Here is a 16199-nt window from a genome sequence, read left to right as displayed (position 1 = left end):
AGGTCCTCAAGCAGAGTCTTTGTCAATCTGTTTTGTGTGCTTTTTCATTCTCAGTTCTCCCATAATATTTAGAATAAAACCACCACTTAGTTTGCTAAGATAGTATAGTGTTAGTGATTAGCAGCTTAGGGGGTTTTCTTGCAAACATTACCTGTCACTTTGCTGAATTAGGATATCTTCTTTCTTCATTCTCATCAAAAGACCAAACGATCACTTGCTATAGGTTTGTTTCCCTTTATTTGAAAATTAAGGAGTTGCCAATAGACTTTCTGATGAAGGAGAGGAGGGCATCTAAATCCATTATTTTAGACCACAATGCCTACTTCTCAAAGAGTTGAAGCAATTCCCCTCTCCCCTTTTTAAAAGAAAAGCAAGACATAAAAAAGAGGAAAGCAAACTCTTCAGCCTCAATAGGCACCCATGCTTAGAGGTGAAATGGGCCAGGAAGAAGAGAAGAAAAAGAGAGTAAGGACAGATACACATTGTTAGGAATCCAATATAAAATTTGGAACCCTACTAAAATGGGTTTATATCAGACATGGCATTTGCTTCACCCTTATTTTTACCCCTCCAAAACTAGATATAATTGGGTGCCATCTCATAAATCTTTTACTAATGACTGTCAATAACCCAATTGTTCAAAACCCTTTAAGCACCTCTTATGTGTGAAACATTGTGTCAGGTGCTGAATAAGATAGGAGAAATATACAATACCATGTCTGACTACAAGAGCATTACTTTCTAACTGTGGCAATAAGAGACTACTAAGCAGTATTGGAGGGGTCCTTGGGAGGTCTCCAAAGGAGTAAAATAGTACTAAAAAAATAAAAAAGAGAACATGAGCATTGAGCTGAGGATCCAAAAAAACTGTGCTCTATTCTATCTCTGCCATTTCCTTGCTATGTGACCTTGGGCAACTCATTTCTCTTTCAGGTCTCCCCTTTCATCCCTCATCCCTTCCATTCCCTTCCTCCAAAGGAAAAAAAAAGAGAGAAAAGAAAAGAAAGAAAAAGAAGAGGTTATCCTAGAAGATCGCTAAAATGTAAGAATATATGGGATGATTACTAATAAGCTCTGTTGCATTGCCCAGATTGTAGTCTACAGCTTGCTATGGTCCCCTGAGCTGCCCTTCATTTTCGGAGATGAAGAAATCGAGGTCCAAAACTCCCCAAATTCAGTAGCAAGTTAGGACTCAGAACCACATCTTCCCATGCATCTTTCAAAATGATTATAGTGACTCATAGAAAAAGCTTAAAAAATATTTTTGACATGGCTTACTAAGTGAGAGAGATGTTTCTTAAAAAATTTTTTTTGTATATATGAAAATGGGAGGAAGGGACAAGTCTACGTATTGGAACAAGGTGAGCGATTCATTCCTCAGGATCTGAAAGGCTGTATATTCCAAAACTCTATTGCAATAACATTCCATTTGGCAGATGTGACCTGTTAAGCAATTATACAAGTAGCACGGCAGTGAGGGAAGCCCATAGATGCACCTGGAGAGCGGGAAGAGGCTCAGAGGTGGTAAACTGCAAAATAGTTGCCCAAATCACAATATTATCCAGAGTCAGACCTAGGGAAACCCTTCCTGTAGCCTTGAAGGCGCCCAAGTTCTCACGCTTCCTGGCATTCTATTGATTCACACTTGCGTCCTTCAACAGGTAGCGCCAATTACAGCCCACAAAGCACGGCCCCCCAGCATAGTGGCCAATACCGCTGTCAATCAAATACTTCACCTGCCTTTCTAAATTTTCCCCTCCCCCTTTCATTGGCGCTTCTTTCGACCTATCCACAAATTTCTTCCGCGCCTCGCACCGCGGAACTTGGCTATTTGGAGCCTAGGATTGGAGCCGAGGCTACTCCCGCCCTTTGACGTACCGGAGCTCTCCGCCCCTTTCGCGGGCCCCTAGCAGCCAGGGGAGAAAGGGCGGGCGAGCGAGGGGGTGGTTTGGGGGCGGGGCTTGCCTCCCACGGCGGGAGGGCGGAGCCTGCGGTGGAGACTGCCTGCTCCGGTAGGACCTCGGAGAGCGCCGGACGCCGCTACCAGAGGGACTGGAGAAGCGGCCGGAGCCGGGCCGGACCGACGCCTGCGAGCCCGCATCCCTCCGCACCCACAGCTTTCAGGGCTGGCAGGCGGATAGTAGCGGCTGAGTAAGGTGCCTAAGTCGGGAGTCAGTCATCCCTCTGGGACGCCGACGCCGCCGTCCAACCTTGGCTCCCTCACACCTGTGTGTGTGTCTGTGCGCGTGAGCGCCCGCGCGCGTATGTCTGCGTGAGGGTGTTTGCGTGTGCTCCGGCTGGGCGCGCGAATGTCTGTGTGAGGGTGTTTGCGTGTTAGCGCGCCCGCGGGCGAGAGCCCGGCGCCTAGGCGCTCGGCCCGGGGAGGGACCGCGGGAGCGGCGGCTCTCCTTGCCCAGCAGGCTGTGGCGGGACTCGGGCCGCAACCGTCGTCACCACTGCCTCATGTCCCCCAAGAGCCACCAACGTGCTGCGGGGAGAGCGGACGGGCGGGCTAGCGAGGCGGCGGCTGCGGGCAGAGCGGGGCGGGGGTGGTGGTGGTGGTGGTGTGGAGGGTGAGAGCAGCGGGGTGGGGGCAGAGACTCGGGGAGGGAAGGGGGAGACGGAGGGGGAAGCGGAGGCAGTCGGCGCCGCTGCTGGCCCCTCCCGTCGGCTGTTGCTGTGGGTCACCTGCAAGTGTTTTGGGGTCCGGGCTGTACCGGGTGGAAATGGTAAAAGGCACCCTCACCACCCCGCGTTTCCTGTTGAGAAAAAGGGAGCGTTGAAGATGATGAGGGAAAGCCCAGAAGGTGGTGGCAGAATAAATACGAGCTCTCCCCCACCACCATTTTTCTGAAAATAAAATACTGAGCTCAACCTTTAGGAGGAAAGCCCACCTTTAAGAAAGAGAGTCTTGGTCTGATGGACTCTGGTTTGATTGTATAATAATGATGATATAATGCTAATGACGATGATGACACTGCCTTTTATTTTTACCCCGGTGCTGATAAAGCGTAGCTACAGCTGGGGATAAAGCCCTTGAAAATTTGGTGTCTGAGGAGGGAATACTGGTGCTTTTGGAGTTGTGTTTTCTTTTTCTTTTTCAAGGATATGCATTTTAGAATTAAAATTTGACCAAAGGTTGATTTTTTTCCTTTTTTTTTTACTCATTGAAAGCCAATGCTCGTAAAATGCGGACTGGCTACTGCCATGACTGATGAAAAGCTAAACACTTTTACCCACGTATAATTCCATGTGTTAAGTCACCCTTTCCTTTGAATTTCTCAACAGTTTTTAAAATGAAGAAGTTTAATTTCCGAAAAGTTTTGGATGGCTTAACTGCCTCCTCCCCTGGCAGTAGTAGCAGCAGTGGCAGTAACAGTGGTGGCGGGGCTGGAAGTGGTTCCATGCATCCAGGAGGGACTGCAGGGGTTCTCAGAGAGGAGATTCAGGAAACCTTGACTTCAGACTATTTCCAGATTTGTAAGGTAAGTTTTGAATTGGCTTAAAGCTTATTATTTCTTTATTTTACTACTGTGAGGAAAGAATTAAAACACTCCAGGGACTGGAAATTGTTGAGATGCCAGTATCAGAGAGTCTGGTGCAGAGAATTTTGTGGGTAGGTCAGTTTGAATTAAGATATTCCAAGCATCAACTTAAAAAGCAATGATAGTTTAAGAGGGAAATAAGCAAACATAAAAAGTAGACTCTGCAAGATAATATTAAGGCCCATTAATGGACTACTTTTTAAATTTAATATTTATGTATAAATAGTTAATCCCATTCTGTCATTCAGAGAAACTAATTTTATTTCACTGTTCAGTATAAAATGATTAAAGCTATTAAGATGTTGCTAGAATTAAGTGGATAAGAGCTAGATGAATATGTCCATTTTAAAATATCTAGTGGCAGTGTTTAAAATTCTGAATAAAAACACACCCAGATTCTTAAATTCTTAATAAACAAACAAACAAACGCTATGGGCTTAATACTTGTAAGAACGCAAAAATAGCCTGTGTTCTGGTTTAGTGAGGAAGCATTTTCGGTAATTATACTTTAATATTGAACTTCTAATAAATAAGCAAAAGAAAGAGTTTCTGATGGGGAGAGATGAGAATTTACAAAACAAGCATTGTGTTAATATATAGAGATAATTGTTTTATTTTCTGACATCAAGTGATTTATAATTTGTATTGTCCTTTTTTGGGGGGTGGCCTAAGAATGTGTTTTTGACGTGTCATGTGCAGTAAGAAAGTTACCAAGTCATTCATATGATGCAGATGAATATAGTTTTATAAATGTGTTTGAATACATGAGAAGAAATAGTAAATTTTTGAAATTAAGTATTAAATTTTTCAGTAACTCAACACAAATTTTTTTGAAATTATTAAAATTATTTTTGTAGTAAACAGATTATGTGTCATGGGATAAGTTTCAATTATTCCCTTAATTTCTGTTCCCAGTAGGGTCATTATAAAAACAAATCTATAATTACTAAAATATTATAGATTACATAAAAGCAAGTTTATTTAGAATTAGGTTAGATAAACAGATTTAATTCTAATCTACCCTGTGAAATTTGTATACAATATAATTTTGTATACAAAGTTGTATACAATTTTGTCCTCACTTTGAAATAATAGATATTTTGTCAGATTAGGGAGGAGCTTAACAGTGGTCATGAGGCAAATATGTGAAAGGGTCCTAAAGGCCAAATTTGAACTGCTAAGCAGGGAACTTAGGCCCTGATTCTCTAATCTTTGATGTATTACTATTACCATTCCAAGAATCTTAAAAAATTTCCAAAGTCTCTCAGTTCGTGAATATGATAGTAATGCAGGATAGTTTTAGTAGAGGTAAACTTGATATAGAAAAGATAAATTTCTGAAACAGAATGGCATTGGACTGTTGATGGTATAAACTGGTAGAGAAGGTTTTAAGTAAAACATTTCAGGGGAAATGGGTGAATGCAAGAGAGGAAAATGGGATAGATAATCACCTTCCTATTTATTTAGGCAAGACAGTCATGCAAAGTGGCTGAAGTTAAATATGTATTACTTCAAAAACATATGGGATGGTAGGTAGAGCACTGGCCTAGGAATCAGAAAATTTATATTTTATTTAAAGCTCTGCCACTTGCCAGCCACATATTCTTTGGAAAACCATTTATCTGCCTTGTGACTTGATTTTCTCATCTGTAGTATGGTAATAAGTATTTCTGCTCTTCTTACCTAAGAGGGTAGTTGGGAAGATCAAACAAGACAATTAGGTGAAGGCAATGTATAAGTTGGAAAAGGCAGTGAAACGCATATTTATATGATTGTTAAAGTTTTAAAATCACCTTGTTCTTGGTGGAATGACTATAACCAGTGGGTTATAAAATATTAGGTAACAATATTCAAAGAAATTATAAGGATAGAAAGCTATGTGAGCTGAACACTAATAGTATTGAAATCTCACTAAATGGGGAAAGTTCTGTGACATCTTTAGATAGGAATATAGTTAATTTTAAAAAGTGGTTATATGACTTTAGGTTACCTGGACTGTAATAAAATGTGTAAAGATGCATTAAAGAAACTCCAAAATTAAAACTGTTACTAAAATGGGGAATTAATTTGGACTCACTGATTAGATGTGCAAAGAACATTCTATTCTGAGTACTAAGCAGTTGGTACCTTCTGAGTACTTCTACCTTTTTAATATGGCCAAAATTAAAGTACAAATCAAGAATCTGCTCTTTTGAAAACTACCTTCCTCTCTATTATTTGATTGGTTGTCAAATTCTATCCTATTTCCTTAGTATTTTTACAATTTATTCCCTTCTCACCATCTCCAGTACTTGTTCATTCCACCATATTTTCTTGCCTGGTCTCTTCTTTTTTGTGTGTGTGTATGTAAAATTTATTTTGGATCTATAACATGTTTACTGATTTGAATAAGGCTTATTTCATTAACATGTAATTTCCCCCCTGTAACTGTTACTAACAATGCACTCTGTTGAATCTCTCTCTGGTATCAGGTTCTCTTTAACAATTCAGTCCGATTTCATAACCTTAAAAAACACCTTTATTGTGAAAAGGAGGGATAAAGTGTTTAAAAAGCTTCTCTGACTGCACCTTGTTTTATAGTTTTGATTCTGGAACAAGTGAACATTTCATATAATTAAAAAATTTGGATCAAAAAGGAAAAAAACTCCTACAAATCTGAAACAAATGGATACAAATGAACCTAGGAGTATATAAAATCGATAGTATAAACCACACAGAAAAAAACAATTATTTCAAATGACATTAAAACTCAAACTTTTGGGCTTCCCTGGTGGCGCAGTGGTTGAGAGTCCGCCTGCCGGTGCAGGGGACACGGGTTCGTGCCCTGGTCCGGGAAGATCCCACATTTCGCGGAGCGGCTGGGCCCGTGAGCCATGGCTGCTGAGCCTGCGCGTCCGGAGCCTGTGCTCTGCAACGGGAGAGGCCACAACAGTGAGAGGCCCGCGTACTGCAAAAAAAACCCAAAGAACAAAAAACTCAAACTTTTAATGGACCTCCATGGTGAGGTATATCCTAAAGAGCAAAAAGAACCACAATGAAATATTCAGTTGCAATTCATAGTTCTTTTTTTTTTTTTTTGACCACACAGCTTGTGCAAGTGAAAGCATGCAAGTGAAAGCTTGGAGTCCTAACCACTGGACCACCAGGGAAGTCCCACAATTGATAGTTCTGTTGTTAGTAGTAATACTAGTCTTGTAGCTTTGAAACTATTTTATGCATAATATACATTATATATGTATATGTTATGTATATGCATAAGCAAATACGCAATCATGTTAATGTCATTAAAACCAAGATTTTCAGTGTGAAAGCAAAGGGATACAAATATAATAATTGATGATTTAATTGTTCACTTAAATTGGAAATATCCATATGAATGCATGATTTAGTTTTCTTTCTGAAATTCACATATTTCCTAGCTTTATTTACTGAGAGGGCATAGAAATAATAATGACAGTCTGGTAGAAGTGAGCATCCCCAGTGCTGATCATAGTCTCTGAAAGCCATTTACCAACAAAAGGAAGAAGGGCTCCTTGAAAAGAATGGCTGATTCTAGGTCCAGGGCAGGAAATGTACCAGATGAGCTTGATACCTCTTGCTATACCAGAAAGCAGGAATGCTTTCAATACCACTGGGGTTGTGTGGATACAGGGGTCAACTTCAAGGAGTTCACATTGGCCAAATTTGGGACAATTTGAGCCTTGAATACTGCAGTGTATAAAGCATAACGTATACAGGCATACCTCATTTTATTGTGCTTTGCTTAATTGCGCTTTGCAGATACTGTGCTTTTTACAAATTGAAAGTTTGTGGCAACCCTGCGTCAAGTAATTCTATTGGAACAATTTTCCCAACAGCATTTGCTCATTCCATGTCTCTGTGTCACGTTTAGGTAATTCTCACAATAATTCAAACTTTTTCATTATAATTATATTTGTTGTGATCTGTGATCTTTGATGTTACTATTGTAATTGTTTTGGGGCACCACGAACCTGTGCCCATTTTTTTTTAACATCTTTATTGGAGTATAATTGCTTAATGGTGTGTTAGTTTCTGCTGTATAACAAAGTGAATCAGCTGTACATATACATATATCCCCATATCTCTTCCTTCTTGTGTCTCCCTCCCTCCCACCCTCCCTATCCCATCCCTCTAGGTGGTCACAAAGCACAGAGCTGATCTCCCTGTGCTATGCGGCTGCTTCCCACTAGCTATCGATTTTACACTTGGTAGTGTATATATGTCCATGCCACTCTCTCACTTTGTCCCAGCTTACCCTTCCCCCTCCCCGTGTCCTCAAGTCCATTCTCTAGTAGGTCTGTGTCTTTATTTCCGTCCTGCCTCTAGGTTCTTTATGACCATTTTTTTTTTTTTTAGATTCCATATATATGTGTTAGCATACGGTATTTGTTTTTCTCTTTCTGACTTACTTCACTCTGTATGACAGACTCTAGGTCCATCCACCTCACTACAAATAACTCGATTTCATTTCTTTTTATGGCTGAGTAATATTCCATTGTATGTATGTGCCACATCTTTTTTATCCATTCATCTGTTGATGGACACTTAGGTTGCTTCCATGTCCTGGCTATTGTAAATAGAGCTGCAATGAACATTGTGGTGCATGACTCTTTTTGAATTATGGTTTTCTCAGGGTATGTGCCCAGTAGTGGGATTGCTGGGTCATATGGTAGTTCTATTTTTAGTTTTTTAAGGAACCTCCATACTGTTCTCCATAGTGGCTGTATCAATTTCCATTCCCACCAACAGTGCAAGAGGGTTCCCTTTTCTCCACACTCTCTCCAGCATTTATTGTTTGTAGATTTTTTGATGATGGCCATTCTGACCCGTGTGAGGTGATACCTCATTGTAGTTTTTATTTTCATTTCTCTAATTAATGATGTTGAGTATTCTTTCATGTGTTTGTTTTGCCTGGTCTCTTGAAATCACTTCCTAACTGATTTTGTCACCTCTTGTTTTACCCTATTCCAGTTCATTTTGTTATAATAATGGTTATTTCTGAATTATAATGTAATTATGTCATTTTCCCTGCTAAAAATTCTATGTTGGTTTCCCTAGAGCAGTGGTGATCTAGAAACAAGGGTCTTATGTAAAATCCAAGCAAACTAACACCTATTAAAACAAATAAATATGGTACTTTATTGGTGTACATTAAAAAAATAAATTATAATAAATTATTCAGCCAATAAATAAAAAACTTTTTATATTTGGTTTTGTTGTATGATATTATCCATAGACAGGTCGTAGGATATTTGCTAACCTTAAAAAAGTAAAAGTACAGCCTTTATAATCAGTGACACATCTATATGAAGTTCAAAAAGAGAAATGGTAGAAGAAATTTTTGTTCAAGGTCAGCAAAAAACAGGTTAATGGCATCGGTTTACTGCAATGTTTTAAGTTCAGTATGTATGCATTTGAATGCCCATGATATTTGTGCAGTAATGAACTGCCTTTTCCAAACTTGAATTCCATGAACACAATTTGAAACCACTGCTCTATACACTAAACTTCAGACTGTTTAATTGATCTTTATATAGTTCCTTTCAGAAGGGGCTCATGTTTACCTTTCCATCCTCATTTCCTTGATACCCTAAATATATTGTATTCCCTGAAAGCACCATATTTTCTCATATCTCAACGCCTTTTCTTAGCTTATTGCTACAGATTAGAATATCTCTTCCAGCTTTAATATAATTAGAGAATTCCAGTTACTTTTCATTACTTTGTAGTTGAAACACCATCTATATGAAACCAGCTCTGACCACTGCCTTCCTCATCTACCCACCCCAGGCAGAGTTAGGTTTTTTTTCCTCCTCTTCTCTGTTTGCTTATAGGATCTGCTATAGTGTGAATTTAGCAACTTATTGTGGTTAAAAAAGATTTTTTTGGCACTACTATTATACTATGAACTCTGGGAGACAATTATATTTTATTTTCTTATTATTGTTAGGGTGCTCACTACCTGTTAGGCCACTGGTTCTTAACTCTGTCTAAAAGAAAGATTTCTAGCTCTACCCAGTCTTAGAAAATCAGAGTTTCTAGGAATTGGGCCTAGGCACATGCATTTTTAAAAAAGACCCCACAGGAGATTCTGATGCACAGTCAATATTGAGAACCAGTATAGCAGGCACTTGATATACTTTATAATTGAAGTAGCATATACATGGTTGGTTGATTAATTGAAAAGAGATTAAAGCATAAAGTCATTAATAATGATATATGTCTTAAACATTTTATTTTAAATGAAAACATTTAAATATGCATCAATTTACAAATCACTTGATAAATGACCAAAATTATTTTGTTGCACACTGGTTCTCTGATTAGAGTTCTATGTGAACTTCTCATCCATAAACCGTCCCAAATTCATTACGTGCAATTTTCAGTTTTTGTTTGTTTAAAGTAGAATAAGGAGGAAACTTCAGTGTCAGATGAGATATATATTTCAACAAGCAAATAAATTTTATATATATATATATATATATACACACACGTATATATATATCAGCTGACAGTTTATACACATGGGTGTATAATCTAGATGAATATATGTATATATATATATATATATATATATATATACAGACCTATATACAAAGTATAGATGAACATACATATGTGTGTGTGTATATATATATACATATTTTTTTTTCTAGATTTATTTTGTGTTCATCCCTATAGCTACCTGGCCCACACCTAGTTAGTCTGGGAGCAGGAGGGTGTGAGTATTCTAGCTACAAGTTTACTAGTTTCAAGCATTTAATGAACCATTAGTATCAATCTGTGTTTTACAAAGAGAATGGAGAGTTTTTGTTAATCTAGTAATTTGCTTAAGTTAAAATTAGAAAGCTTCATCTGCAAAATATCCCATCTGACCTTCGTAACAGTCCTATAAAGAAGCCAAGGATAGTGTTAATATTTTCCTTTTACTGAGAAGATTTCTGAGACCAGAGAATTTAAGTGGTATCCTTACATCTCCAAGTTGGTAAGAGACATAGATAAGTTTAATGCTCTGGTTTTTGATTCTCAAATCCAGTACTTTTTCTGCTTCATTTTTCTTACTTATTAGAAAAGGCAACATGATTAATTCCTTAGGAAACATAGAGACTTTGAGAAGATAAAGACTATTCTGTTGCCTCTCCCTTAAAAATACATCTCAAATCTGACCATGTCTCTTCCACCACATGTCTTGCCTGGGCTACTATTTTATGGCCTTTTCGGGTTTCCCCTGCTTTCACTCAGTCTTCACCACAGTCTCATAATAGGTAGAAGAATCCTTTTAAAATTTAAATCATATCATGTCATTCCTGCTCAGAGTTCTTCAATGGCTTTTCATTTCTCTTAAAAATAAAATCAAAAGTCCTGTTATGTCTTACAAAGCTCTAAATGATCTGGCCCCTGACAAGACATGATTTTCAACTGTTTTCTGTTACTTATTCTGCACCAGCTACACTTGCTTTCTTACTGTTTCTCAGACATGATTCCTGCCTCAGGGCTTTTTGCATTTGCTATTTCCTTTACATGGAACATTTTCCCCCCAAATAATTATATTACTTGTTCCCTTTACATCATTTAATTCTTAGTTCAACTATTAACTTCTCCGAGAGATCTTCATTGACCACTGCTCATCCCCTTTACTCTCTACCCTTATCCTGATATTTTTTCTTGATAACACTTATAACTACCTGTTATTAAATTATATATTATTTGCTTGGTTTTTTGCTTCTCCTATTATAATGTAATTCCATGAGGACAGGGCTTTATTTTGTTCACAACTATCTCTAATTCCTAGAGCAGAGCTTGCCACATAGAAGGCAGTCAAATATTTGTTGAGTGAATAAATGAGAGCAAGGAATCTGATAGAGTGATGTATTAAGAGCAAAATAGATATATTTTGAACAATTTTTTGGAAAAGGCTTTTATTAAATACATTTTATATTACATAAACACAAGGAAACCACTGAGCAAAAGAGTGACACCACTTTAGGAACATGGTATATATTTTTTAGAAAGATATGGAAAAGAAGATTGTAGAAAGATTCAGTTAAATTTATTTCAGTTTTATTTTTGTTTCCAAATGATCTTTTTAGGGGAACAATTCAGAAATATTAGACTGACAGTGACAAACATACAGGATGTTCTAGACCTAATTAACAAAATAGACAAAATAAATACATCACTAGAACCAGATGGCATAATAGCTGAAGTTTGAATAAACTCTTAAATTAACCAACTCACTATTCATCAACATTTATAAGTTGAATTTATAAATGGTCATGGTGTCAGAGACAATGTGTAGATAACTAGTGTAACTTCTTACATGGAAATGGATTTGTAATCATGATATTCATACCAAACATAATATCAGATCTTTCCAGATAAACTGGTGTAAGCTCAGAAACATGGTCGTGGACTGTGGAGAGTTGGGCTTTCCAGGACCCTGGAAAGCTGAAAGGAGATTAATTGCCTAGATATCCCTTCCTCAGGTTTTTCATTGTCCCATATTCTTCCAATTTCATATCATTTTACTTGGGAGATTCTGTACCTGAGATTGGCACAAGACCATGATCATAGTTCCACATTTCTGCAGTTTTCATTCATTAAAAGAACTATACAAGATTCCCTGAGATGTGTGGACTTGTCTCATTCTATACTTATAAATGGGTTGAATAAAACATAGTACAGTTGATACTGCAGGATAACTTATTATGGATAAAGCATCTGACAAAGACTTCATGCTCCCGTCACTAGAATGTACAGTAGCGAATAGACATCTTTAAGAATAGTAATGGAGGCAAACCAGAAGAATTAAGCTCTCTTGTTAGGATTGAGGTGTTAACAAATTTAAGAACCAAAAAGAACTAAAATAAAATTTTTTTAAGAGCTAGAAAAACCAAAGCCAAGTTATTCAGTACTCTAGGCTCTCTACTTTGCCTATCCTGAGAGCATAAGGGTGCAGGGGCAGGCTTGAGTAAGAAATTATAGATTTGTGGGAAGTATGATTACAAATTTTTTAGGTTACCATAGAGAACAATTATGTTTTCTCACAAAAGGTCCTTTGGTACTAGTATATTTTCAGCAAATTGAGCTGTTGGTCTCATTTAGTATGGCAGTTCTTATGTCCTTAAAAACAAACGGTGTCGTGCTTTGTGTATGTCTCAATATAGAACTAATTTAAAATCTTATGTAATTTCTGACTTTGGTTATCTGTAGGATTATCAGTAATGATTAGAGTAGATTCCTATCTCTTGAAGTTTAGTGCATTTCTGTAGACCCCTTCCGACTTTACTTGAAGATGTGCCTGTGAAAAACCATAGTTAAGTTTCATAGTTTACTTGTAATGATAGAATGATTATATTGATTTCCTACATTATGGTTCCATGAACCATTTACATATTAGTTTAATAGCAATAACTTTGTATCCATTAAAGGTTTCAAGTACAATAGAAGTCCTGTTCTAAGCTTTTAAATTGAGTTTTTCTTCAGAGAAAATTGAGTTTTTGTTCCTAATTAATTGTCAAAATAATAATCTTTATAAAAGATCTTAGTTATAGCAAGAGTTCTTTTCTTTTTTAATTTAAAAAAGAAGACAACTTTTCTTCTTTTTATTATTTGAAGGCTAATCTTTTGATGTGTGTTAAACACAAGTGTTTTTATTTAAAAATATATATTAAGCATACCGGGGAATCATTTCTACTTATCTTAGTAAAGCTAAAAGTTATTTATAAGGACTGGTAGAAAATCAGTGATTAAGTTTTAGAAAAAAAAATAGAAATTGTATTTAAAGGATTTATAGAAGGTAGTTGTAAACAATAGAATATAAGACTTCCAAAAAGTACATAATAGGCCTACTGTGATACATGTAGAGAGGCTTGGTTAAATGGAGCATTCATAGTCACTGAAGGAATACAAGAAGATATTTTGACAAGTTTATTATTCAAAAAATATTTATTATACAGAGTTAAAAATGATTAGGTCATAAACCATTCTCAGCCAACTGACTCTAATGAGTGAAATAATGTGTTTTGGTTGACTTATCAGAGAAATCACTTATGGTACTTTCTGGACTTACGTAAGATATTAGAAAGAAAGTATGATTTTAGTTCTATTGGAGGCCCCAAATTACCAATTGTTGTTGATGGTGTAGAGAATGACTTTGAATATATTATGTAATGATGATATATTATCAATATAATGAATTTTAATTAAAATATATAATATTTAATGTATTAATTTTAGTTGTGTCTTATAATTGGATTATGTATATACAGTAAGTATCTCTTGGATTGAAAATAGCATAAAAGCAACAAATAATGGTGGTTTTAGATGTAGGTTTAATACCTGGATTTAAAAGGTAGGGTAACTAGAGAAAACTGTTATATTTCTTCAGTTTCTCTCCTCTGTTAATCACCTATAGATTTCAGTCACATTAGAAATCTAGTACTTTACCTAAATGAACACAATAAAATTAGACTGTCATGAAAATTTATTGGATGGCTTAATGTTCAGTCTAATTTGTTCATTATAAATTGACTAAAAACCTGTCTATAAGTCTGCAAACCAAAGAAAGTTTGAAAATAAGCAGTACAGTAAATTGAGAAGTTAGGTTGAGTCTGGGGGAAATGCTTAGTTTGTCAACATTTAAGTAGATGGAAAATGTAAAGCTAGCAAAGGAGACATAGGAGAACTGAGCAGAATGATATGAGGAAAACTCAAAAGTAGAAGCAGATAATCTGAAGCTTTCTTAAGAAAGATTATTAAGAGACAAATTCAAGAGTATCTCAGCATTGTAAAGAGATCAAGGATGGTGAAAACGAAACAAATGAAAAACAAGCAAACAAACCAAGAACTACCAAGAGACAGCTGAATTAGACCAAGAGGAAGTTGATTAGGGTAAAAATATTTATGGTAAAATGATGGACAGAATTAAGGTCACACTATAATAGAGAGTAGAATTGATAGGATTAGTACTTTTAAGAGTAAGCGTGTAAATTGATTTTAAATAAGAGAAAAGTGTTGGGAAAGTAGCAGAGATGGTAGATTCTGATAGCATTTTGGTATATTGTAGGGGGGTAATGCAGTCTATCCACAGAAGAGAAATTGAGGCTACCAGAAAAGGAAGAGTAGGGTGGGAAATAGAGGTATGATTTGCCCTTTAAAGTAGTAAGGGTATCTTCCTAACAGAGTTTACTGTTGTTTAGAAATTTGCAAGGGCTTCTTTTCCACAAATGCCACCAGCAGATTATACTTTTGTCAGCAGTGCTCTGTTTTCTCCTTTTAGTACCACCAAACTTAGACCTGCATCATTCATGGTATAAATTTTACTCTTGCAAGATAATTCCCTCTCTCTCTTAAGACAAGACAAGGTTAGCATGATATAAAAGCCTTGTTATTTTGTTTTTCAAGACAAAGGCAAGCTTCCCTAATTGAATTTATAGTTATTAAAAAAGAAAACAAAAACAAACAAAATAAGACACAAGAAAAAGAAATATCCTGAGCAGTAAAAGATTATTTTAAACGAAAAAAACAACAAAAAAAGTAAGGGTATCTGATTTGGAAATTTTTCTTTACTTGAGGAGAATACATATTTCATTTGAATTCTCAGTAAACTCTGTGCTTTATCTCCATATAAAAATATGTGGTTCTACTAGAAGATTGTATTAGTTTCTATCTCTGCTGCAACAAAGTACCAAAAACTTAGTGGCTTAAAACAACACAAATTTATTATCTTATAGTTCAGGAGGTAAGAAGTTTGAAATGGGCATCACTGGGCTAAGATCCAGGCATTGGTAGGACTGCATCCCTTTCTGGAGGGTCTAGGAGAGAGTGTTTTCTTTCCTTTTCCAGCTTTTATAGGCTGCTCACAATTCCTTGACTGGTGGCCCCCTTCTGTCGTCAAAGCCAACAGTGGCCAGTTGAATCTTTCTCGCATTGCATCACTTTACCTCTCCTGCTTTCCTCTTCCACGTTTAAAGACAGTCGTGATTACATTGGGCCCACCAGGATAATCCAGATTAATTTCCCCATCTCAAGGTCCACTGATTAGCAGTCTTCATTCCATCTGCAACCCTTAACTCCCCTTTGCCATATAACCTAACATATTCACAGGTTCTTTGGGGAGCCATTATTCTGCCTTTCACAAAGATGCTCATTACTTTCACCTGTCTTTTGTTTTCAGTTACTTTATGGAAAACAAAATAACAACAGAGACAATAGTATAATAAACTCTTAGCTTCAACGATTATCAACTTTGTAAATCTTCATCTCCCATTTCATTATTTTAATGCAAACCCCAGACATTATACCATTTTATCTGTAAAAACTTCAGAGATCAGATAAGGGCTCCCTCTCTCTTTTAAAAGCTATGAACCCCAAACCATTGTCACGTCTAAAAACATTAACAAAATTTCTTTATATAATCTAATATGCAGTTAATGTTTAAACTTCCTAAATTGTTCCATAGTATCATTTTATAATTGAATTGTTGGGATTGGGATCCAAACAAGGTCCACATTTCATTTTCATCTGACTTGAACTTATCTTTAGTTCAATTTGTGTGCTGTTAGAGTCTGTTGGTTTGTTTTGAGATCAGCTATCCTGTGCTTTTGTGTGTGTTGTTGAGAACAAAGCTCT

The 16199-nt window shown here is 36.7% G+C and overlaps 1 protein-coding gene across 4 annotated transcripts in view; it reads left to right on the top strand.

Moving 5' to 3' along the window:
* The first annotated feature begins 2000 nt into the window (after positions 1 to 2000).
* The window catches only part of STXBP5L (syntaxin binding protein 5L), a 371562-nt gene continuing 357363 nt past the window's right edge, over positions 2001 to 16199 (top strand). For all 4 annotated transcript variants that reach the window (XM_067738756.1, XM_067738754.1, XM_067738755.1 and 1 more), the window contains exons 1-2: positions 2001 to 2156; positions 3289 to 3485. In XM_067738756.1, coding sequence (XP_067594857.1) covers positions 3297 to 3485 — 189 coding nt within the window. In that variant the 5' untranslated portion in view covers positions 2001 to 2156; positions 3289 to 3296. The remainder of the gene's footprint in view (positions 2157 to 3288; positions 3486 to 16199) is intronic.

Source organism: Pseudorca crassidens, chromosome 5 (assembly GCF_039906515.1).
Source record: "Pseudorca crassidens isolate mPseCra1 chromosome 5, mPseCra1.hap1, whole genome shotgun sequence".
NCBI classification, from domain to species: Eukaryota; Metazoa; Chordata; class Mammalia; order Artiodactyla; family Delphinidae; genus Pseudorca; species Pseudorca crassidens.
This window is presented reverse-complemented; position numbering and strand designations above follow the sequence as displayed.